We start from the raw sequence: 25382 nt of genomic DNA, 5'->3' as shown, positions 1-25382 counted from the left end.
AACCCACCACCGTTAGATATTAAAATATCGACGCTTGAAAGGCAAACGTGACTAATCAACAATAACTGCTTTTTACATAAATGATAGGCAATAACCATATTCGACGAGCAAAAAAAAAATTTTCTAGGTCTATTAAAATCATTTCAATCTTACAGCTAGATTCGTTAAAATATTTTTTTTTTTCAGGTATTTCTCAAGTATATTTCAATTTAATTTCAACTTTAAATTAGTCTACTGTAAAGTTCACGCGTTGTCGCTTAGTCACGTTTGCCTTTCAAGCGTCTCGATATGTAACAGTATTTCAAAACTTGCAATAGTCTGCCCATTTTATCATCAAATTCTGGCCGAATTCATCGAGTTCAGAGATCGAGACTTTTTTTAATTGGAATATGCTCTCAGGGTGTTTGGCCAAGTTTAAAAAAGTGTATCTGCTAAACATTCTTGCCGTGAATTGAATATGTACACTACGAAATTGCTAGTAAATAAGTTTACCTCAAACAAATATTAATTGTTTATTCTCAAGTACGTCTCGTCCACTTTTCAACATTAAATGAGTACTTGATATTTTTCATGTTTTTTACAAAATTCTTTTTCCTGTTTTACGAACAGCCTGTATATCTATGTGGAAGGAACTAGTAATATTATAAGACAATCCCATTGACGTTACATCCGATCAATGGACCCGTGTTTATTGACACGACACTACGTTACAAGGTATGTTTACACTTTTTTTTTTACATTATCAGCTAAGTTAATGCAAAACCTACTTCTACTTTATTTCTTCCCTTAGCAACCTGTCAATTATTTGAGCAACCTATAAGACCGGGTCTACACCTAAATAAAAAAAAACCTTTTTTTTTTAATTAAAAATAAACCCTTTTTTTTATTTAAAAATAATTAAGAAAATCGGGGCTCTTTTTTATTTCAAGTCCATTTTAAATGGATACTGAATATAAATTTTATAAGCTGTGACACCGTTTGTACGACTAATTTAAAGAAAGAAGGAAAAATCTCTTGGTAGAACATAAATCGACACAAGCAAATTTTTGCGACGGATCGCATAGCTGCATAGGTACCTACCAAGACATTACAATTCACAAATATCCTACATAACCGTTCATTAGACGTTTGATGCGTAATATAATTAGCTTAAACAAAAAAATAATGAATCACACCAAATTTCACCATCATAATTACATTTCCAACCAATATAATTGCTAAAGTATGCGACAATCACTCATTATCGAATGAAATAACGACGTCATGTTCGCCAACATTCTTCATTAAGTTTAGTTAATGACTCCAATATAAAAAGGTAGGTAATGAATTCGCTTGAACTGTTTTAAGTCATTCTAGTTGAAACGATGGCGCGTTCTACATTGTCCTTGATCCTAGCTCTGAGTTTGTTCGCTAACGCGTTCTCCGTGCCATACGACTCGAGGCCACAGAGAGATGTTATTGACAACGAAATTAACAACAAAGAAACACAGGTGAGTTCTCCTTTGCTATACAATCAAATGATCTGAAGTCACCTCTCATGTCAAGTGGATACCGGAGCTCATAGATGAATAATTATATTGTCTTATTAATCTTCCTCTTAGTCATTGGCGGCTTCGCCACCCTGTCCTTTGCGGAGGTTTCTCCTCTTGACACGTCCAGGAATGAACGACTGCTTCGTGGCAGAGAAAAGCAGGATGGTACCCAAGCTAATCTTTTTGTCTTGAACTTCGTAACTTGGAATATGTATCGGGACATAACTCAATACAAGAAGTGAGGGAAATTCAGAGGTTTTCTCATCGCCGTACATCTGATTTAACAACTTCAGAGAGCTATGATTTAAATGTGTCATCATCTAGTTTATTGCGTACAAAATCCTCTTAACAATTTCTAGATTGTAACCCGTTCTATTTTAATTATAACAGAAAAGCACAACAACAACAGCAGACCAGAGTCTGGACAGTTTTGATGACAACGACAATGATTTCGAAGAAGACTTCGCGGATCCATTGCAGACTTCAGCGTCTTCCGGCGGGAGCAACATATTCAGCTTGCTGAAATTAGCAACGGCATTTTTGCCTAGTGCGAGTGGCTCGAGTGGATCAGGTGGATCCAGTTCTGCTAACGTAAGTAGCTTTTATTATACCGATATTTTTGTATTTTTATTTATCTAATAAATCCCTCCATGGTCCAACTCAATAATAAATATAATATGACTAGCTGACCTGGCAGACTTCGTAGTGCCTCAATCGAGAAATAAAAGACTTAAACTTTTGTATAATATAAGCTTAAAACAAACAAAAGGAATCCGTCCGACGGGGGACGCATCAAAGGAAAAACAAAATTGTTATTTTTATTTAATTCTAAGCATTTTCATATTTAACTACCTCTTAAACCTTATCTGGACTTTCACAAATAATTCAAGACCAAAATTAGCCAAGACAGTCCAGCTGTTCTCGAGCTTTAGCGAGACTAACGAACAGCAATTCATTTTTATATCTATAGATATATTAGTCATAAATATAATAACATACTTTGAGTATACCACGACACTGAGTATTCACTGGAAATTCGTTACAATTACAATGCAGTCACAATTTGTGCACAGATAAAAAAACAATTTGAGAATAGATGAAGTGATGCGACCATCTATCTAAGTAATTGTCTTGTCTGGTTGAGGTTTAACTTCCTAACAGAATACAGCTTTGTGTTCTATTCAAGGATCTAGATTTAGGATCAAATTTTAAATCGATTTTTAGGCGTGTGTTTTGGTTTTTGTCGGCTTTGCACTATATTTTGCAAATGCACCACTATCGTAACGAGTAACTTTGTTCTGACATTTAATATTGTAGTTATATTCACGGATATTCGCTTTGAGTACCACGGTCACCGAGTGCCAGCATTACTATTTACATTGCACTGTTTTTTTCTTTGCACTGACATAACGAATAAAACTTGAAGGTAAGTAAATTTGCACCATCTCTTTTATCGTTCACTGCTTTTAATCTATAAAGCTTTGCCAACAACATTTCGTCTTCTCGCATTAAAACTGTATAATCTCAAAACTTTACAGGAGAGTGGTTTTAAAGGTTTAACATGTGATATTTTTTATATTAATCATCTTTGCAACATTTATTTTTTATTTTTTACCAGTTACATTATGACGTGTTTTTTAAAGTCAGATAAAATTATGTATTAATTTTGTCAATAATAGTCAAAACATACTACTGTAAACTAAAAAAAAAACTAAAACTAAACTACGCTCTTTTGACAGTATTTATGAGAAAAATACTGATGATACCAAATGATTCCGCATATTAACTCAATTTCGAATATTTTTGGAAATTGTACACTTTTAATGCAAAAAGACGATATAGTTTGGAAATTTAGAAAATTACTTGTAATACAATAGGTGTAAGCTTAAATAACTACAATACTTATAACATTATGTTTTATAGGTAATTATTGGGAACTTGATTAGAGATATGCTAATAGGCTTGCGTCCGACATTCCAATTTCCATTAAGACGAAACGACATCAAAGATAACATCATTGAAATAGACGATATAAAAACACCTAAATCTATCCAATCTCTACGGAGACAAGAGACTCAAGAAGAATCTCAAGAATCTGAAAGTAGTTCTCAAACAGATGAATCTTCTGAATCGGATACTTCAGAATCGACTGCAGATTCTAGATCGATGCCAGGATCCAATGAAGATAACGCTGCAGAAGAAAGCGTTGAAGATAGTGGAACCAGTGACAATGATGTACAGGATTCGGCTTCGGTGACCAATGAAAACGATTCGGATTACGATTCTGATGAACCTCCCGGTGGCGATGGAATGGGGGGTGGAATCCTAGGTTTACTCGCCGGCTTGAGTGGTGGAGTAAGTATCAAGCAACTTTACGTGATATCTATTATAAATACCGACAGTAAAAATATTTTTTAAGCAATGCAAGCAACGAATAACGATTATCTGAATTTAATACTATTTAATAATTTTATCTAGCTTCAGTTAAAAACGTGATCAGCTAGTCTTATAATGATTTTTGTTTGCAGGACGGTGATTCTGATTTAGGTACATTATTAGCAACAGTAAGCGGTATAGTTGCAAATCTTAGCGTAAGTATTGTGAAGCGTAATTACTTCCTTCGGGTTTCAAGAATCGTAGGAATTGTTAAAACTACTTTTACTGTGCTAGTTTATGGTAGGACGCCTTGTGAGTCCATACGGATAGGTACCTCCGCCCTGCCTATTTCTGCCGTGAATCCTTTGTACTGTAAAAACGGAGACCTAAAAACTGGTGTCTCAGGGTGTGTGGCAGCATTTACGTTGTAGATATCTGTGGGCTCCGATAACAATTCGACACCAAATGAGCCGTGAGCTCGTCCACCCGTCTAAGCAATAAAAAAAAATATAAATATATTATTTTCGAAGTTTTAAGTACTTAGTAGCTTTCTAAAACACCAGATTGAACCGTCAAAGTAGTATTAATAAGGTTCTATTAGGTTGGCTATTGATATTGAGAAGTTGTTTTTTTTTGTTTTTATCACAGCAATACATTTTCAGGGCGATGGAATCGACCTAAACAGTCTAATCGCATCCGGAATCGGATTATTTGCTGGTCTGTTAGTAAGTTACAATACTTTTATTAATAATCTGTTTCACTGAGTGAGCTTAGTGCGTTCGGCATTAAAATTTAAGATGGCGTACTTATTCTAATTTCGATATTGATAGTTATTGTGTGATTCATGTTGATCATTAAAATAATTGATATTGATTATGACATAATATAACATAATATGACATAATATAACATGTTAATGATTGATATTGATAGTTAAAATGCGTATCACGTTACAATTAACGCTCTTCTTAAGTTTCATATATTTATTTGGGAACTAATTAATGATTTCAATTTTTTTTTTCAAAGTCCGAAGGAGAAGAAAATCCTGGATCTATAGTAGCGAGTTATTTGCTGACTTCGTTAGACACTATTACAGGAGGCGGTGCGGTAGGTCAAAACTTGACTGTCAATATTGTAATTATTTTCTAGCGTAAAGTCTATCTGTACCATGAATTCTTATTTCAGCAAAACAATGGAGCTTTTTTCGGAAAGTTTATTTCGAAACTGGTCAAAGGGACCAGTGCTGTAAGTATTTAATAGTTTTTATTTCGCCTGTTCTTCTTAAATAAAATTAACTATAGTCTTCTTATGTCGATTTTCAACTTTTTTGTTCTCAAGTATATTTAAATTAATACATTTAAGCAATATTTAAATTCAAAGTATTTTTTTTAATTCTAATAAAAGTATTTAGATGACATGCATGCATTACACATTACATTACACATTTGTCCAACGTTTCGCAGTAAGACAATTTTATAAAACTAGCTGACCCGGCAGACTCCGTATAGCCTCAATCGATAAATAAAAGACCTAATCTTTTGTATAAAATAAACTTAAAACAAACAAAAGGAATCCGTCCTACACACATCAAAGGGGCACATCAAAGGAAAAACAAAATTGTTATTTTTATTTAATTCCGAGCATTTTCATGTTTATCTACTTTTTAAACCTTCTCTAGACTTCCACAAATAATTCAAGATCAAGATTAGCCAAGATTAGATAGTAATTCATTTTTATAAATATAGAAGATAGAAGATTAGTTTTACATTAGAAACATTAAAACAAAATTAAGTTTTTTCTAGGCTGGCGACCCAGATGCCAGCTCCGAGGAAGGCGACAAACCTTTAATGGCGGATTCGGCTGGCTTCCTCCTTAGTTTGATCACATCGCTTCTCGGAGATATGTCCAAGGGCAGCTCGGATGGTAGCAGTTCTTGAAAATACCATGCAGGAATCACATAGCCATATTGAATCTGAATATTTGGAGATTTTCCAAATACCCTATTTTTTTGTTACAGACGACAGCTTTCTAGTATATTTTTTTACAATAAACAAACCGAACTAATCTAGTACTTTATTTATTTTATTATATTTCAGCAAAAGCGTAAGTACACATTTTTATTAACAACATATTATATGAACAAAGAAATCGATAAGCATTTAAAACACGAATAAATAAAGAACCTTTTTTACTTAACTATATGTGCATATTTTCAGCGCAGGAGCCCACAAAATGTTCAATTATTATTTGTCCATTGATTTGAGGTAACCGTGAAGAAATGATTATGCAATAAGGCGTAATTTAAAGATTTAAAATTAAATTAAATACTAGATCGCACCCTATAAGAGTTAGGGTCTCACACTGGGCCTTTTCAGTTCACTGTACAATAATGTTGTTGTTTTTTTTCATTTCATTTACAGTTTCCTACATACGCAAATACATCTCTACCTACATATTAAATAAATAATAAATATTTACTAACAATCACGCCACGTTAACTGGTCCCGTGATAAGTTCATAAAGAACTTGTGTTACAGGTACCAGATAACGGAAATAAATGTAAGATTTTTATTATACACATACATATATTTAATATACATCCATAACCCTGGAAAAACATTTATATTTATCGTACAAATATCTTCCCTTGGCGGGATTCGAACCCGCGACCCCCTTGTGTAGTGACCATGTCACTTACCACTACACCAGACGGCCGTTAAATACATTAATTACTACATATTACTGCCGAGAAAGGCATGTTCGTTTAAGCATATCCGATTCCCTTAAAGCTTATTTGTTTTCGTCGTAACTGTGTGCAGTTATCACTATCTACAATCTACGAGAAGTTTTGCGCGAGCCCTTCACATAGATGTAATATTTGCATTGATCATAGCGTTGAAAGCCCTCAGTTTTTTTTTAAATTGTTCTATATCTACGAACGATCAGTGGTGCGTGGAGTAGCGAACTAATTGTAAGCCTTATATAACCCGAACCTCTTCATTCAGTTGTTTCGTGTGATCGCGCCGGTAAGACTTAAGTAGCAAGGAATTCCAGAAATGCCATGAAGCTTAATTTAAGAATTTCGTTTGCAGACCAGAGCTGAAACAAGCATTTCACCACTGTGGACCCTCAAGCTGGACGTTCTGAAGGCGGTCTTGCATTTCGGGACCAGCATTTTGGGACTCTCCTCCTCTACATCCAGCGAAGCTTCTGCTTCATAGTTACGCTTAGTAATAAATTAATTCTTGCAGTATTGTCATTTTGTTAGAGGTATAAAATTTAGCGAACCTAATTCTTAATAACGAGAAATAAAAAAAGAAGAATCTTAAATGTGAAACAATTAATGCTGGATGCTTTAAATCATTAAATAGTATTTGATAATTCTAGCAGTTTTTTCATGTTCAACTAAAGACGAATCCCAATTTTTTTTTTATTGCTTTGCTTAGATGGGTGGACGAGCTCACAGCCCACCTGATTTTAAGTGGTTACTGGAGCCCATAGACATCTACAACGTAAATGCGCCACCCACCTTGAGATATAAGTTCTAAGGTCTCAGTATAGTTACAACGGCTGCCCCACCCTTCAAACCACGGAATAGATAAATAAGGTTGGAAAGGCCTTTGCTCTAATTTTGTATTAGAACCAGTATCGCCGCTTCATCCCCACTATTTTAATTTCTACACATATACACATACTGTGATTACAAGTATTTCGCACACAACAAAAACACCCACACATAAATCTCAGGACAGATATTCGTTCGCAAACTAGCACAAAACACCCGTAGGTATACACACTCACACATGCAAAAAGGCAATAAAAATGTTCATACACGCTAGTGCTTGATAAAATCGATATTCTTTATCGATAAATTATCTGATGAATGAATGGAGAAAATGAAACATGAAATAAATATTGAAAAAGAAAACTATTTTACTTTTATTAATTACAAATAGTCACTGTTCCTGGAATAAAACGTATTTGTCAAGCAGTTGGCGCTTGTTATTAATTGCGAATGAATTTTTCAAAACTAAGTGTATTCTGATTTTTTTATGGTAGAATCATTTTCAGTAAAATGTTTAGAGCAAATAGTACTCGTCTTTGTCTGTCTCCAGTTTCCTCTACCTGTCACGTCAATCCATTGTTCCCTGGCGTTAGGTTCTTTAGGAAACCTAAAATTTTTAATTTACTGCATAAGTCAAATAGCATTTTACTTAGATTTTAATACGTCATAGACAATATAGTAAATACCCGTAAATGAGAGGTCTACATGTCCCTTTATATTATACCTTCACATTAATTCAATGATAATAATTCAATAATAATAATACAAATTTATTTTACTCAAAATACGTCTCACTAAGAATATACTAGGTATCATTAATTAAATATAAAATAATGCAAAAATTATCCATGTCAAATGTAAATATAGTCGAGAATTCTGTGGATGATTTTATTTCACCACATGGTCACCTCACTATCGACAAAATGCACCACGGCCAATCAGGGCAAAGGCCGAAATTTCAAAGATTGAAGTGTAGAGAACGCAATGCATGTAGTACATTGGAAGCTGACTTGGTCATCGCGTTCATTGGGCGAGTACACATCGCGCAATGTATGCTATTTATAACTTGCTGCAATAATATTGTTAATGTTTGGAATTTCATAATGCTCAGTATATTTTTATGTTTTAGACAAATAATATTGTAATTAAATGGTAATTTCGACTTACCGATCGAAAGATATACCTCCTCGCTCTATACTTGAGGTCTGATTTTTTGTTTTACTAGTTATAATTGCACAACACGGCACTATAAAGCGGAAATCTGTTCATCCAAGTAGTCCGAAGCGCACTAAACGCGGTGAATAAAGAATCGGTCGAGTTATGTTTGTATAATCATAACTGTGGCACGCTTGCCCCGCCTACATTACCATTCCAACCTTATTTATCTATTCCGTGCTTCAAACCGAAACGCATTCTGCTTCACGGCACAAACAGGCAGGGCGGTGGTACCTACCCGCGCGGACTCACAAGAGGTCCTTCCACCAGTAAGAAACTAAACACGAAATATTGATAACTAAACTAAACACGAAATATTTGGCTAAAAATTTTGTTCCAGTAAATGACCACTGATCTCAGCGTTCCGTTAGCCTCAAATGACGTCATAGATTATGTAATTGCTTGTGAGTATTTTACAGTGTCCACGATAATTTCGAAATATAAGAGCTGGAATGCATTTTTTTTAATTGCGTACCAAAAACTCACAAACAAGGTCCCTTAAATTGCACAGTTAATAATCTCTTAATTCGATAATAATTTAGATCTTGCAAAAGATTACTACGACTATTAAAATTATCTATAACAAAAATCAATTGGGATTCGAATTAAGTTTGTGATCTTTTTAAAAAAACTTACTAGGCTACTAAACACCTTATGAAATACGTTTAAAAAATTCATTAAAATCCATTTCTTGTACATTCATCAGTTTCTTTTAATTCATTAATATTATCGATAAATGATTCATACAATTGGTTCGTTTTGAAAACGCCATCTCTACGGAGCCACGAGCAGTGTGCTTAGTGCGAGTTTTTTAACGTTCTCGATAGCGTAAAAGTTAACTCAAATTTGTATGGAGTTGGAACGTTTGCCGCTAGCCGCTAACTCACACTAAACGCACAGATGCTAATTATCGTTGAGATTAAAGTCGTTTCTCCGACACCGGTGTTATTGTTAATTCCTTGATCTGAAATAAAGTGCTATAAATTTAATAATTTGGTTATCCTTGGTATGGGAGACTAGACAGCGATACGGCTAGCACTATTGATGGTCACGAGTAACAGTCACCACTTACCACCAGGTGCGCTTACTTGTGTGCCTATAATGGCAATGAAACAGTTATTACCACGTACGTGTTTTTTTTACGTTACAGCCTGCGCGAAAATAAATATAACAGAAATTGCAAAAGAATTCTCAGGGAGTCTGGAGGAAGCTAAGAATAGTATTATATATTAAGGGTCCTTTAAAAATACTCAAAGAATTGAATGATAGATAAAAAAAACATAGTCCGAATTGAGAGCCTCTTGGAATCTACAACTTGGAACAACTATCCTTTGTATTGACAGACGTTTTTAGTGACAAAGCCGCTCTTTCGAACGCGACGTCCTGCCACCAACGTAATTACGGAAATCATAAGTTTTGTGGGTTAATTTTACTATAACTCGAATCCAACCGGCAATCGAACAGCGGATTATCCATTATTAGTCTAAGGCGATCAAAGGTCATATATGACTCACATTAACATGAGGAGGCGTGGACAATACATAGAGAACAGCTTCGGCAACGTCCTGGGGCGATAGTGCTGCATAAGAAAGCTCTCCATCCACGCGAGGAGCCATATCTGTATCCACCAGGCCCGGCGACAAACTCTGTAATTAGTTATAATGATAAACTTTGAACAGTTAATGTTTTGCGACAAAATTCGTATTTAATTTATAATATAAAATATTCCCGCGAATCCATTAAGGCTGAGTGCGATATTCTTCCACTTTTAAAGTTTTTCAATTTTTACGAACAACCCCTTTAAGAATAGTCGTGATTTAAAAGTTACGAAATATTTATATTTCAAGCATTTCAATAACCAATATTGCATTTCATTTCAATAAAGTATTGTGTAATAAAACTATTGTAATGAAATTCATTTCCTTTAAACATCCCATGTCTTAATAGGAAGTCTTAGACATACATATATGCGTCTCTTTCCCACATTAAATTAAATTTAAGTTATTGTCTCCGCATGATCGATAAGCCTAGGCTTTCTTAAACTGACACAACGGAGATTCGGACGAGGCGTATAAGACCCCGTTTCGCGTTATTTAGGCGTTAGGCTCTGGTATAGTAAGCCGCCACCCAACTCTGTTGAAGCTAAAGGCTCCAATAGAATAGATTAAATAATATATCAATTACCGTAATTTTGATTTTACTATTGAAGTACGCTAGCTCGTTGGCCAAGGTCTCTGTGAAAGCGGTGATAGCGTGCTTTGTTCCCGGATATACGTTGAACATGTCTGCAAACGGAACATAGTGACCAGCGATACTGGAACAAAATAAAGTTGAGGGAAACAATCAACAATCACTTAGTATGAAGTATTCGGAACAGCCAAGAGATTGATGACCTATAGAGTATAAATCCGGATTGAGACTGGAATGCATTGAGATTTGGAACTGGTGGAAAATTAAGTACCTATATTGTTATCTGTGGCTAGACACGACAGTGTCAAAGTTGTCAAATGTCAAACTGTTATAGCAACGGCTTTACCTTTTCCGTCTCGCTACAATAGATTACCTTCAAGAAGAAACTGCAGTACGTTTCGCGAGATAAAATAGATAAAAGAACCACGAATTAAATACCTGTTTATATTAATAATATGTCCATCAAAGCTGGCCCTCTTCATAGACGCGACGGCATGTCTCGCACACATCACTGGTCCTTTTAGATTAATATCCACTACTGACATCAACGTTTCTTCAGAAAGAATGTTATCACCTATTTCTGAAATTAGAAATTGTTTTGCATGACCAGGAAATAGGACAATCTTACGAAGCGATCAGTTTAAAAACAATGCTATTACTTTTTGCCTAACCTATGGTATGTCCCACACAAATTACAATTTTTTCCCTACAGAATCGTAGTTTATGTTCTTTATACATTCGAAACAACAATTCGATAACTATTAGGTATAACTACGGCAATCAACTATGATTCGATAACTATTATACTATGACAATCAGAAAGAAATTATTGAAATTCAAGTTTTATCATTGCCATTTTTTTATTTTTTTTTATTGCTTAGATGAGTGGACGAGCTCACAGCCCACCTGATGTTAAGTGGTTACTGGAGCTCACAGACATCTACAACGTAAATGCGCCACCCACCTTGAGATATAAGTTCTAAGGTCTCAATTAAAGTTACAACGGCTGCCCCACCCTTCAAACCGAAACGCATTACTGCTTCACGGCAGAAATAGGCAGGGTGGTGGTACCTACCCGTGCGGACTCACAAGAGGTCAAACCCGCAAATTATAATTTTGCGGGTTTGATTTTTATTACACGATGTTATTCCTTCACCGTGGAAATCAACCGTGAACATTTGTTGAGTACGTATTTCATTAGAAAAATTGGTACCCGCCTGCGGGATTCGAACACCGGTGCATCGCTCAACACGAATGCACCGGACGTCTTATCCGTTAGGCCACGACGACTTCAATTCACCGATCACCGACATTACGTGAGTAACAGTCAGAATCCGCATACCGACATGTTTACCAGACTCACAAACAAGGCATTACAAAGAGATAGACGAATTTACTGGATCAGAACGAAAATTTGCATTCGGGCTTTAACTAGGTGCGAGATTTTGTCTTATCCGACCGCGACGGGGAAACGCAAATCCGCCGTCGCCCGATATGTATTGTCGAATTCCTCGGATTCACTCTCGGTGCTTTTAGGCTTCTCGAGCACCGGTCACCGTCCTCGTCGAACTCGTCGACTACGACGAAGAGTTCGACGAGCGAACTAACCCATAGACACAGCCCACTGATTTTCTCGCCGGATCTTCTCAGTGGGTCCCGACTTCGATCCGGTGGTAGAGTCTGCGAAGCACTGCTCTTGCTAGGGCTAGTATTAGCCAATTCCCTCAGATTGAGCCCGTGAACTCACCTACCCGTCTATGCGTAGCTGGAATAGCCTCTTAGGCTACCAGCGATTAGGTAGAGGGAAAAAAAGATGCAAGATTTTGTGGCTCATTAGTGCCGATTCGATTTTCGCGGCACAAAAATTTTACCTGATACCATGACAAAGCAACACTTGAAAACACAACATTACTGACCAGTGATATGTCCCTTTGGAAATATCCCAGCGTTGTTGACCAGAGCGTGAATGTTACCAAACTGCTCATCGATCCATTTGAATGTCGCTGCCACATCATCGGAATTCGATACGTCGCATCGCCTCGAGTGTATCGAACCGTTGCCTCTCACTTGAGACTGTAATTGCTGCAATTAATCAATAATTAAGTCCTTGATAAGATAAGAATCAGAATGCTGTTTTATATTTCATTCTTTTTAAAAATTATTTGAAGTGGCAGTGTGCACATTGCACTGCTCCTAATATAGAAGCATAATTATGATCAGAAATACGGGTTTCTAAAAGCGTGTCAGTCGCCATTTAACAGATTCCAGATCGGGCACATACAACAATACATACAAAATTTCGGAAGTTAAACTATCTACTTGAGGTGAAGCGTCCACAGCTGACAATACTGACAGCATGTTAACAACATATTATGTGACATGTACCTACGACTTCAAAAACCTTTCTTTACCTAATCAGTCCATAACAAATTGCCGTAATATTAAAATAAATCTATTTTTTACAGGTGGTAGAACATCTTGTGAGTCCGCACGGGTAGGTACCACCGCCCTGCCTATTTCTGCCGTGAAGCAGTAATGCGTTTCGGTTTGAAGGGTGAGGCAGCCGTTGTAACTATATTGAGACCTTCGAATTTATATTTCAAGTTTGGTGGCGATATGTACGTTGTAGATGTCTATGAGCTCCAGTAACATAATCATTTTCCCGTAGAATCTTGGTTTTACCTTGACGTGTTTTATTAAAAATGCAGCATGAATCTGTTGAAATGTCAAGAGTGTGGCGTGACTCACGTCAACTAGCTGTGGTCTCCTTGCTAGGCCGACGACCCTCATTCCCGCGTCCGCCAACACCACGCAGATCGCGGCGCCAATGCCGGCACTAGCTCCACTGATCACAGCAGTCTTGCCTTGCCAACGTTGCATGCTCCTGACAATAACAAGCATCACATTCGCAGTGTTCTCTCAAATATTTCATTTGCATATCATATGCGTATTATAATATATCATATTACATATTTTTAATACGCTTTTATTAGCTTCACACGTCTGTATGTTACTATGTTAGTATGTAACGGAATCTTTGAACATGATTTTGACCCCCTTTTTTTTTAAATTCTTTATTAGAGCCATACCAGCCAACTGTTTGGGTTAAGTCGGCTACCCCCTTCAAAACGTCGGATTAACTCGAAATTTGTTATACTTATTAAGGACCGATGACAACTCAATATTTAAAAAAAAATAAAAAAATTGAAATCCAACTAAAAAATGAAAAATAAATAATAGTTTAAAAAAATAACAAAATACCCTTTTATAGAAAATTCAACTAAAAAATAAAAAATAAATTTTAATAAAATAGAATTGTTGAAAAAAGTTTGATGAAAGCGGAGGGTGCATGGCATCAATAGTTATAAATATTTTATGAACAGATATGAGTAGAAGGGTTATTTTGATAATATCCTGAAAAGCACCCCACGCTTTTTTTACAATAAAATCATTTTTTCTTACACTATTTTTAATTCAAATTTATTTTCTATTTTTTAGTTGGGTTTTCTATAAAGCGTATTTTGTTAGTTTTTTTAAACTATTATTTATTTTTAAATCAAGCTTGATACCACCATCCCTATGTCTAGCGCAAATAAATTTAGTAAACCATTTCGAAAGGGTAGGACGGACGCGTTAAGGCTTAAATCTTGTGTCTTAAGCCGTCATTCACGTTGGATCAATGGGCTCCGATGAACACAGAACCGAATAATCCGTGAGCTAGCATAAAGATTACATTGCATTAAGAACAACTAAAACATACAAACTCTTTTCCTAAACACATATGCGGTAATAACGACAAATAGAAGATCTTCCGAGCGGGTGTAATTGTCATTAAGTCACAATAAATTGAATTAAGGGTGTAAAAATGGCATTTCATTACTCATTCATTTAATAGCGCGTTTTATTAATCCCGACGTTTTTTTTTTTATTGCTTAGATGTGTGGACGAGCTCACAGCCCACCTGGTGTTAAGTGATTACTGGAGCCCATAGACGTCTACAACGTAAATGCGCCACACACCTTGAGATATAGTTCTAAGGTCTCAGTATTGTCACAACGGCTGCCCCACCCTTCAAACCGAAACGCATTACTGCTTCACGGCAGAAATAGGCGGGGAGGTGGTACCTACCCGTGCGGACTCACAAGGGGTCCTACCACCAGTAATTACGCAAATTATAATTTAACGGGTTTGATTTTTATTACACGATGTTATTCCTTCACCGTGGAAGTCAATCGTGAACATTTGTTAAGTACGTATTTCATTAGAAAAACTGGTACCCGCCTGCGGGATTCGAACACCGGTGCATCGCTCGATACGAGTGCACCGGACGTATTATCCTTTAGGCCACGACGACTTCAAAACGTTTGACGTTTTGAATACTCTAGATTTCGTGGTCACGGACGACTACTTAATTGTTTTTTTTTTTTTATGATTGAAAGTTTACTGGTGGCCCGAAGGCCTTTCCAGTTTCACCAGGACAGGTGGGCGAGCAAAGGCTCAGCCAAAGCAAAGGCTCAGCCAAGCGACTAATTGTGTATTTGTGCTAATATACTGTCAAGAAATATCTCCACAGATACAAGACGTAATTTAACCGTAGTAGTCATAGTTATATCTAGGACTCTCGAAGAAAACAGAAAAAAAACATTATGTCCATTATAATTTTGTAATTAAAGCCATTAATCATTGCATTTATTAATTCTTTCTATTCTATTGTTATAGTTATCATACATACCTACATAATTATTTAAGATAACAATGTTTGATTTCAACCTACCTTTACTGTATTACGAAAGTAATTTGAGTACTGTTCTTCTTACGAGCAATAAGCACGAGATCTATCTCTGCACAGCTCGCGATATCTACTGTTGATACAACTCTGCATCAACAGTAGATATTGCGGCCTTGCAATGTGCAATGGAAATGCTACGTTCGAATAAACACTTACAAAAACATTACCACAAACACGTTTTATTTCTCAGTACGTCTCGATTTGAATGTTGCTTTATTGAATCATTGGTATTTAATTTATACAATTCCACGAATTCGTACTTTGTCATTTTCTTTCCAAACTAATAAAACTAAAGATTAATTTTTCCGGTAATGATTGCGGATAGCGAAAAAGTCGTGTAAGAAATATACAACTGACCCTATAATATAATATAATATAATATAACCCCTTACGGCTTTTGACATGCTAAGGTGTTCTTAAGATGTTTTACTTAAATAAGTGACTGAATTGAGCACGTAGGTATTCGAAGTTTCGTTTTTCACTGTTTTAGATAGAATTATTATAGATTTTACATGGTTCTGTCGGAAACTTGTCTTCATTGTAAGGGGATAGATGTACTGAGTGAGTCCGCGCGGGTGGGTACCACTGCCCTGCCTATTTCTGCCGTAAAACAGTAATGCGTTTCGGTTTGAAGGTTGGGGCAGCCGTTGTAACTATACTTGAGACCTTAGAACTTATATCTCAAGGCGGGTGGCGCATTTACGTTGTGGGTGTCTATGGGCTCTAGTAACCACTTAACACCAGGTGGGCTGTGAGTTCGTCCACCCATTCAAGCAATAAAAAAAAATAAAAAACTGAAAATATGATTTAAAAATTATAGTGAAGAATATACGCATGAGCGCACACAGCAGGATACGTTCAGGCGCCTACTACCCTGTTTGCTCCGCATAGTTCAGGATCAAAACCTTCTTCCGGAACCTTTTCTCTTACATGATCGGCAACCATTATGCCCCATGCAACGTTTAACATACTGTGACTATCTACAGTATCAAAAATGGAGACAGAATGTTTCTGGAATAAGCAGAAGAAAAAGGAGAAGTCTACTCTTGATCATGGCGCTTCCACAAGCGATAAAGTATTGGGAATTTTATCATCTTGAAAATCGTGACACAAGTTTTTTTATTAAAGTATTTAAGATTAGCGACCCGCCCTCGCTTCGCTTCGGAAACATTAAAACACACATGAAACCAAAAAAAAATGAAATAAAAAAATAAAATAAAAAAAGTAGCCTATGTTCATCAGGGACAATGTCGGCTTCTAATGGAAAAAGAATTTTTCAAATCGGTCCAGTAGTTTCGGAGCCTATTCGAAACAAACAAACAAACAAATCTTTCCTCTTTATAATATTAGTATAGACATAATAACAACGAAAATTTGTTTGCATAGATTTAATTACGAATAACAAGATATAACTCGCTAGATTCTCTTCTCCAGCACTGATGTTATTGTTAATTCGCTTATCTGGAACAAAATTATTCAATTGTCATTGTTTGAATTCAATTTCAAAATACCGTTACTTGATATATATTTTTCGCGATGTAATATTTTAAAGTATTTATTAGTTACAGTCTCAAATATATTAAGTGTATAATCTATGGTTACAGTTGAAATTTTGATATTTAATTAGGTATTCGCATTATCTCGCAGAAGGAGGCGGCGGGGCGCGTTAGAGACGCGCAAGCCCGCCGCCGTCGAGCGGGGGCCAGGGAGGCGGATATCGCCCAAGCCCTGGCCCTCTAAGTGTTTCGGGTCCCCCTCATATGTCGGTCTGGGGACCGGCGAGGGGGACCTAAGAAGACGTCGTGCAAGCTGCTCTGCACGCGTTTTACGCAAGAGCATCCGGGTGATGGAAGGCCGGCTATCCTCGACCCACGCTGGTTCTGACCCAGCGGGGTATTCCGTAGGATAGCTCACTCTAACCGGCGCCATCTAGGCGGGCTCCGGATAGCCTGCCGACCGAGAGGGCTGGTGGTCGTGGCGCCGACGACCGCCAGTCCGGCGTCCCGAGGGGGAGGGTGATGGGAGAGATGTGCTCCGCACTAAGCACTTCACTTTCCCCCCTTTGCCTTTTCATGAGTTCTGTCTCATGTGAGGTTTGGACGTTGGTTGTTGAGCGACAGGAGGTTTTAGTCGGTTCGACTCCGACATGCTCCGCCCGCCGTCCCCAGTGGAGGGCGGAAGTCCGGCGATTTCCTCCTGACCAAAAAAAAAAAAAAGGTATTCGCATTGTGATATTTATGGAAAATCCATAACCAAACTACCTACCGGGAGACCCAAATCACATCTGACTAAAAAATTCAATAATAATTGGGCCCATATAGGTACCGTCAGCTTTCAAATAAAAAAGAATCATCAAACTCGGTTCACACAGAAAAAAGTTCTAAGGTAACAAACACATAAAAAAAAAATCGCATTGATAATCTCTCCCTTTTTTGCTGACGGTCAATAACTCCTTTAAAATTCCTTTAGTTTTCAGTCTTTCATGAGTAGCTGTTATATTACACAAAGGACTGATTCGAGTGATTTTATAATTGACATTGGGATAACTAGTTAATAACAAGTCCACTTAATAACAAGTGGCCGACTGAGTGACTGAAGATTTATTCTCTAAATTTTACATTTAAGAGACACATAACCAGAAAGTAGGTAAGCAGCGACTTGGCTCTGCCCCTGACATTGCTGAAGTCCATGGGCGACAGTAACTACTCACCATCAGGTGGGCCATACGCCTAGATAAAAAATAACATCCTCAAAAAGTCTCCCATTTATAATGTTAGTAGGATTAAAACTGAAATGCACAGCTATGTAACATTATTGTACAAAATCTTAACCAATGCACACGTTTTACCTTTCAAGGCAATCGAGTATAAGTAATGTACTTTTTATGTACTGTTAGCGATCGAACATGGGATTTAAAGAAAATAGCTGATTTAATTCTCAATGCCATTCAGACATCGTTTCTAGAATGAGATCAATCTAAATTAATAGTGTCGCCGAATTATCGAAATGCTATGTTGATGAGGCAAGACATATAGATTTCATGAATTTTATTTAATACATTTTCTCTTTTGTTTGTTTAATGACACATTTATTTACTAGATGGCACTACGTGGGAATTAGGCGTTCGCTCCTGACCTTTTCATTTTTCATTATTATTATTATTATTTTTTAATTGTATTTTTTTGACTTGTTTTTTCGATTATTGTAAATATTTTTAATTATTAAAAAAAAAAAAATTGAGTACGAACAAAAAAAAAAAGCCCGCTGAGTTTGTTTCGCCGGTTCTTCTCAGGACTGTGGCTTTTTTTGGAACCGGTGGTAGAGTTAACATTGTAATTTTTATTTTGACTTTCAACAAGTGTGTTATACTGACATCTAAGTTGAAATAAATGATTTTAAATTTGAGTTTGAATTGAAAAAACTATTTACTTATTTCAAAGTTGGTTGAGAGACAGATGTGAAAATGGTACCATCTGTTTGATACATGACTGTAAATACATAGATAAATTATTAAACAACTAGAAAAGTAATGATCTGTAGGTGTTGTAGTTTGATCAACTCAACATTCAAGTTCAGCTACTTTTTATGATCGATCCATCTGAGTAGTTTACAAGGCTACTAACAGAATAGAAGATTGCACAAAGTGGGAATGAGTTGCTCGCTCCGGTCATTTCAATATTGCAATAATTCTTACGTTATAATACTCATTGTAAAAATGAATATTAAAAAAAAAAACATGCCCGCTGAGTTTCTTGCCAGTTCTTCTCAGGACGGAGGCTAGTTTTTGTGAATTGGCGGTAGTTCTTTTTGACGTTCAACAAGTATATACTTTCATTTATGTTGAATTTTTTTTTTTATTTGATTTGATTTCAATGCGTTTCGGGGGAATGTATTATTTTACAATCTAACCCTGGGATACGCTCTCCTCCATGTTCTGAGCCCTACGTCATTTCCTTCTTCAAACGAGGTTTGAAAAGAGTTCTGAATAGTAGGTTGCGGTTTGGCTATGCTCCTATTTTCTCTAACGTCCGTGAGTGACGACAGCCACTCACTACCCAGTAGCCCAAATCCCTCGTCTGCCTTTGAAGGCAATTGAAAAATCAAATACATACATTAATATGTGGTGGTGTAGACAAGACATACAGGACTGCATCTGCGACTTCGCTTGGCGCGAGGCCTGGTAGGCCATCATCCATATGCGCTGCCATCTCAGTTTTTGTCAACCCTGGCGATAAACTCTAAAAAATACATGACAACAATTACTTGAGAACTAACAAAACGATCACACTAAAAAGCACTTAATCTGAGATACACGGCTAATATTCTTGAAAGAAACTGGTTGTGCCATGAAAATGTTTGGTTGCTTTTTTTGATCCATTATCTTTTTTTTTATTGCCCTTGTAGGCAGATGAGCATACGATCCACCTGATGGTGAGTGGTTACCGTCGCCTATGGACTTCAGCAATGCCAGGGGCAGAGCCAAGCCGCTGCCTACCGCAAAACTTTTCTTGCCTCAAACTTTTCTTGAAAGTCAGTTTGGGTTTCTTGTGTTTTTAGGTAGGTGAAAACAAATTTAGTCCCCAAAATCGCCCGCCAAGCTAAACAAATTTTCCTACTTTTTTTAGTGCATATTTCGTTAAACAAACAAAGACTGATTAACATTTACCGCATTTGATTTATATATTTGCATTAATTTCAACATTATCATATATTTTCTTTTATGGTTTTAATTTTGACAGTTTCTAGTAAAAGCAGAAAAAAAGAATCTGTTAAGATTTTTTTAGCTGGTATTACTAAACGACAAGTTTCTATGTAATTCGATGTTTTTTATTGCGATGCTCCGTGAACGAAGTCACGATCCACGTCGTGAAAAGTGTTTACCGGGGTCAATAAACGTAAAGATAACGAACAAACGAAAACACAAGTTATATATATACACAGCACAGAGCGCGAATACTCTATGACGCAACTTGCACTGTTCTGAATGCAGATGAATCAGTTGCTCATTCTTAGCGCCATACTTACTTAAGTCACAATAAATAGAATTAGGAGTGTGAAAAACGGCATTTCAATTACTCATTCATTTAATTCATATCATATATTTATTTAAATTATACTACATAATATTACACACATATGTGCAAAAAATCAACTAAACTTACCGTAACTTTAATCCTGTTGGAGAAATGAGCCAACTCCTGCGAGAGGGTCTCCGTGAAGGCGGTTATCGCGTATTTTGTACTGGCGTAGAGGTTCATTGACGAAGAAAACGGCACATAATGGCCCGCCAGACTGTAAGTTGATATTAGCGCGCGTTATCGGCTAATTCGCATTCGCATTTGAACCGTGGAGCAACTATGCGGTAACTGTAACTGCGGTAAGTAACTGGTGGTAGGACCCCTTGTGAGTCCGCACGGGTCCGTACCACCACCCTGCCTGTTTCTGCCGTGAAGCAGTAATGCGTTTCGGTTTGAAGGGTGGGGCAGCCGTTGTAACTATATTGAGATCATAGAACTTATATCTCAAGGTGGGTGGCGCATTTACGTTGTAAATGTCTATGGGCTCCAGTAACCACTTAACACCAGGTGGGCTGTGAGCTCGTCCACCCATCTAAGCAATAAAAAAAATGTGTGAACCGTGTTACCAAAGGAAACTCAACGTAATGTCTCAAGGAGGAGAATTAACATTAACACAAGCGTATATAGAATAGATAGCTTGAATAGAAATCACAGCCACACAGATTTATAGTTCGTAATTAATTATGCCATCATAGCAAAGTACCAGTATCACGTCTCATGGTAGGTCTGCATTCAAGTTGCGATGTCTATGAGCAGATGTAGCCGCTTCAGATTTGTTTGGCCATAAACTCGGTTACTGATCCATGAGTTATAAAACTTATCTTGACGTAAAAGAAAGAGAAAACGTTGTAATTAAAAAAAAGCAAGCCGATCTCAATTCTTTCCATGCTATTATTTTCCATGCTATTGTTGCCAGTTTATCGTGACTCCCTATAAAACTAAACATACTGCACACGAGTCAATGACACTACATGGGTATTACTTAAAACACGATGCTCGATTTATCGACGCGTATAATAATAATAATAATAATAATAATAATGTTTTTATTGCAAGTAACCATGACTCATATAAATTGTTAATAAGACTTAGACCTATGTTAGTAGTTATATTTACATGACAATGAATTACTGTCGTAACATCGGAGCACAGTATAGAACATACTGTGCTCCGTGACTTTTTAAATATTTTTTTCCACCTATGCTGGTAATCTAGGGAGTTATGCCAACTTAACCGGGCGAGAAGGTGAGTTCTAACCTGACGAATTTGCTAACACAAGCCCTAGCAAAAGCAGCGCTAGAACACTTGCCTGTTAATATTAATTATGTGTCCGCTGATGTCGTATTTCTTCATGCATTCAACAGCAGTCCGTGCACATAAAATAGACCCTTTCAAGTTCACATCCAAAGTTTCGACAAGCTGATTCACACTTAAAGGTTTATCTCCAACGCCTGCGAAATAAAACGCGCCGCTAAAATATTTGCTACAAAGGTCTAATTGAAAATAAAGTATATTGCAAAACTGAAAAAGGTTTTCGATACTTCGTTTTTTTTTTTTTTTTTTGCTTAGATGGGTGGACGAGCTCACAGCCCACTTGGTATTAAATGGTTACTGGAGCCCATAGATATCTACGACGTACATGCGCCACCCACCTTGAGATATAAGTTCTAAGGTCTCAAGTATAGTTACAACGGCTGCCCCACCCTTCAAACCGAAACGCATTACTGCTTCACGGCAGAAATAGGCAGGGTTGTGGTACTTACCCGCGCGGACTCACAAGGTCCTACCACCAGTAAAAGCTAAGTAAAAAGTACCACCAGTAAAAAGTAAGTTTTTGTAAAGCCCCATTGACTTAATTTACGTAAGTACTGACTACCTTTTTAGTTTATCTATTTTTTACATAATTACATTATAATTATAATGAATACTACTTTACCAATCATTAATTAGGTAGTGATTTTATTTTGAATACATTTTTTATTTTTATTGTCTTTGTACGAGAATAATCGATCAGGGTCATCAAGTGTCAAAGACAGCCAAGACGCTACAGAACGTGATTACGTACTCTGGTCTTGAACAATTCCTTAATTCAGAATAACCTTAGTTCACCTAAAAGTCTATTTCCTCTTAATCTTGTCTATTTAATAAAAACTATAATTGCATGTTCATTGAAATGGAAATTACTGGGAAGCGGTTGTTAGCGACTTGGCGGTGCCGCTATTTTCTATGGAAAATGGAGTCCACTCACCGTCGGGTACCATCATCAGTACTCACCATCACCAGCCTTCGGAGGAAATAAAACTTCAACTTCACGAAAGCTTGGTACCTACACTAGTTTGTTTTTAGCATTTCATAGCATTCTTGCTTAGTATCATCAACGCATTATGATTGGCGTAAAACTCGTCTTAAAATATATTTTTATAATTTATAGACAAACTTAACAATAAATATATAGCAGATTGTAATAAAAAATAATTAAGGAAATTCGTAGCACGTGATTATACCTAACATCAACGAACCTGTTATATGTCCTTGGTAAAGAACGCCGGCACAGTTTACTAAAACATAAACAGATCCGAAATTATCTTCGATCCATTTGAAAACCCTTTCAATATCTTCAAGCTTAGAGATGTCGCAATATTGTGATGTAATGTTTCCTTTGCATTCTATTTCGGATTCCTTGGCCTGTGAATTTGTATCTGTGTTTGTATTAGCTTAAGCGATAGCGATTTTTAATATTACTGAATATTTGGAACGTCTAGGTCTAGAGAGATAACAGTGCTCTTTTGTGTTTTCTACCTTATGTACCATAGGAAGTGCGATCAAATGTTACCGATAAGAGACCCATTATACAATCCCATAACCAAGAAACGGAGATTTGAGTCTCTTAAAAAGGCTCGACCAAGAACCGCTGCGCTTATTCAGACTACATTTCTTGATATCATTTTTGCAAACATACCATTTAACTCTCGTATCAACTACTGTAATATATCTAATACAATATTGTAATTTTTATATTCTATTAACAGTATTATTACTCCAAGATAATATTTATACGGTACTGTTGTGGGTGCTCTACGAAATTTATATAGGTAGCTAATCGCCAACCCTATTCTACCTATACACCAATCCACTCTTATATTTCGAGCGGTGAAAGGCTATTTGGCTTAAGCGACATTTCGCTTATTACGTCACATTTATCTTTGTAATTAAATGTGCGTTATATTTGGTATTACCATCAACAGCTCGAGGTTTTTAATTGAACTTCAATTAAGTTTACTCCATTCAATTGAAGAAGTTTTTTTGCGATGTTATATTTTTTCCAAATTTTGAACTTTAAAGGTTCTCCGGTAAAGTTGCAAAAATAGCGCTTAAACCAAATAACCTTTCACCACTTGATTTTATAAACGCGTCTCAGAAACCGAGGCTTTTTCACATTGATTTTATCTTCCGACGACTTTAATGTATCAAGTGTAGTCCTTGCTGGAGACTTATAACAGTACCCACGGGCTATGGTGCTCAATGCTTAGACGTCTTTTTTTTCAATTACGAACTTAAGACTCACATGATGCCAACTTGTTGCCGGAGTCCATGGGCATCAGAGCGTGAACGACCATCCCCATTTAGGGCCTCAAGATGGCAGTATCACATCGGATCGCCCATTGTTCAAACACGCTTTAGAGGCAATATCGTACTTACCTCCACGTGCGTTTTTACGTCCAATCCTACCACCTGGAGTCCAGCCCGATCCAGAGCCTGGGCTACGGCAGCGCCAATACCTGAAGCGGCTCCCGTGACCACTGCAAGCTTACCAGCCCAACGATCCATCGAGTGCACTAATAGATATATAGCGAAAATCAGCTTCTCAAATTTATATAAAAAATTAATAACCGACTATTCAAAACACAAGCTTACAGGTAGAATAATACGTTCGTTCTATTTATTTTAATAGAAACCAGTCACGTCGAACGTTATCCGATGAATATTATTATCTCATTATATAACATCGTTGTGATGATTTTTTTTTTTTTGCTTAGATGGGTGGACGACCTCACAGCCGACCTGGTGTAAAGTGGTCACTGGAGCCCATAGACATCTACAACGTAAATACGCCACCCACCTTGAGATATAAGTTCTAAGGGCTCAATTATAGTTACAACGGCTGCCCCACCCTTCAAACCGAAACGCATTACTGCTTCACGGCAGAAATAAGCAGGGTGGTGGTACCTACCTGTGCGGACTCACAAGAGGTCCTACCACCAGTAATTACGCAAATTATAATTTTGCGGGTTTCATTTTTATTACATGAATTTGCCGATAAATCATATTCAAGCGATTTGTACTAAGAAAACTGATGTAAAGGATATCTCCCGGAAGGCAACGATAAATGACGATAACCTAGCACCGGGCGAAAGGTATTTCTATGATGAGCCAGTAAAACAATCAAACGTTTTTTTACACATAACACTAGAGTACCAACTATTTTATGGAGAAACAAAAAATATACGACCTATTATATAAATATACTACTATATAACCGGAATGGATTTTTTCAACATTGTAATAAGTTTTGAAATGTTGTTTTTTGGCCTTGAAAATAGCCAAACCAGTTGTATCGAAATAAAAAAAATCGGAAA

General features: G+C 36.7%; 3 protein-coding genes across 4 annotated transcripts; 1 reads left to right on the top strand and 2 right to left on the bottom strand.

Moving 5' to 3' along the window:
* Positions 1-504: 504 nt before the first annotated feature.
* LOC114247688 (uncharacterized) lies at positions 505-7836 on the top strand. 2 transcript variants are annotated; one of them, XM_089734041.1, is made up of 9 exons: positions 505-714; positions 1357-1490; positions 1923-2123; positions 3456-3887; positions 4061-4123; positions 4571-4633; positions 4935-5015; positions 5094-5153; positions 5711-7836. In XM_089734041.1, exons 2-9 carry the CDS (start codon positions 1365-1367, stop codon positions 5843-5845), a joined length of 1161 nt encoding a protein of 386 aa, XP_089590167.1. In that variant the 5' UTR covers positions 505-714; positions 1357-1364; the 3' UTR covers positions 5846-7836. The 2 variants fall into 2 exon arrangements, with proteins under 2 accessions (XP_089590167.1, XP_089590166.1); XM_089734040.1 differs by lacking the exon at positions 505-714 and having other exon boundaries at positions 864-1490.
* LOC114247690 (farnesol dehydrogenase) lies at positions 6105-15871 on the bottom strand. The gene is made up of 7 exons (XM_089734042.1): positions 15653-15871; positions 13627-13762; positions 12795-12960; positions 11317-11458; positions 10873-11002; positions 10203-10334; positions 6105-9652 (listed from the first exon to the last, which is right to left on the bottom strand). The coding sequence occupies exons 2-7, from the start codon at positions 13756-13758 to the stop codon at positions 9608-9610; spliced, it is 747 nt and encodes a 248-aa protein (XP_089590168.1). The 5' UTR covers positions 13759-13762; positions 15653-15871; the 3' UTR covers positions 6105-9607.
* A 1171-nt stretch (positions 15872-17042) lies between these two features.
* On the bottom strand, positions 17043-24621 carry LOC114247691 (farnesol dehydrogenase). Its single transcript, XM_028180706.2, has 6 exons — positions 24445-24621; positions 23265-23430; positions 22055-22196; positions 20830-20959; positions 19780-19905; positions 17043-17128 (listed from the first exon to the last, which is right to left on the bottom strand). The coding sequence occupies exons 1-6, from the start codon at positions 24571-24573 to the stop codon at positions 17084-17086; spliced, it is 738 nt and encodes a 245-aa protein (XP_028036507.2). The 5' UTR covers positions 24574-24621; the 3' UTR covers positions 17043-17083.
* Between the last annotated feature and the right edge of the window lie 761 nt (positions 24622-25382).

The sequence above is a fragment of the Bombyx mandarina genome, chromosome 16 (assembly GCF_030267445.1).
Source record: "Bombyx mandarina strain Sakado chromosome 16, ASM3026744v2".
NCBI classification, from domain to species: Eukaryota; Metazoa; Arthropoda; class Insecta; order Lepidoptera; family Bombycidae; genus Bombyx; species Bombyx mandarina.
This window is presented reverse-complemented; position numbering and strand designations above follow the sequence as displayed.

What these genes read in the sequence shown, in the direction of transcription:
- LOC114247688 (XM_089734041.1), top strand. Translation starts at nt 1,365, where the DNA reads ATGGCGCGTTCTACATTGTCCTTGATCCTAGCTCTGAGTTTGTTCGCT. An exon ending in TTAACAACAAAGAAACACAG is followed by an intron (nt 1,491 to 1,922) that starts GTGAGTTCTCCT and finishes TAATTATAACAG; the next exon opens with AAAAGCACAACAACAACAGC. An exon ending in GTATAGTTGCAAATCTTAGC is followed by an intron (nt 4,124 to 4,570) that starts GTAAGTATTGTG and finishes ATACATTTTCAG; the next exon opens with GGCGATGGAATCGACCTAAA.
- LOC114247690 (XM_089734042.1), bottom strand. Translation starts at nt 13,758, where the DNA reads ATGCAACGTTGGCAAGGCAAGACTGCTGTGATCAGTGGAGCTAGTGCC. An exon ending in CATATTATTAATATAAACAG is followed by an intron (nt 11,003 to 11,316) that starts GTATTTAATTCG and finishes ATTTTGTTCCAG; the next exon opens with TATCGCTGGTCACTATGTTC. An exon ending in CCACGCCTCCTCATGTTAAT is followed by an intron (nt 9,653 to 10,202) that starts GTGAGTCATATA and finishes ACTTTATTTCAG; the next exon opens with ATCAAGGAATTAACAATAAC.
- LOC114247691 (XM_028180706.2), bottom strand. Translation starts at nt 24,573, where the DNA reads ATGGATCGTTGGGCTGGTAAGCTTGCAGTGGTCACGGGAGCCGCTTCA. An exon ending in CCAACAGGATTAAAGTTACG is followed by an intron (nt 19,906 to 20,829) that starts GTAAGTTTAGTT and finishes TGTATTTTTTAG; the next exon opens with AGTTTATCGCCAGGGTTGAC. An exon ending in CTACACCACCACATATTAAT is followed by an intron (nt 17,129 to 19,779) that starts GTATGTATTTGA and finishes ATTTTGTTCCAG; the next exon opens with ATAAGCGAATTAACAATAAC.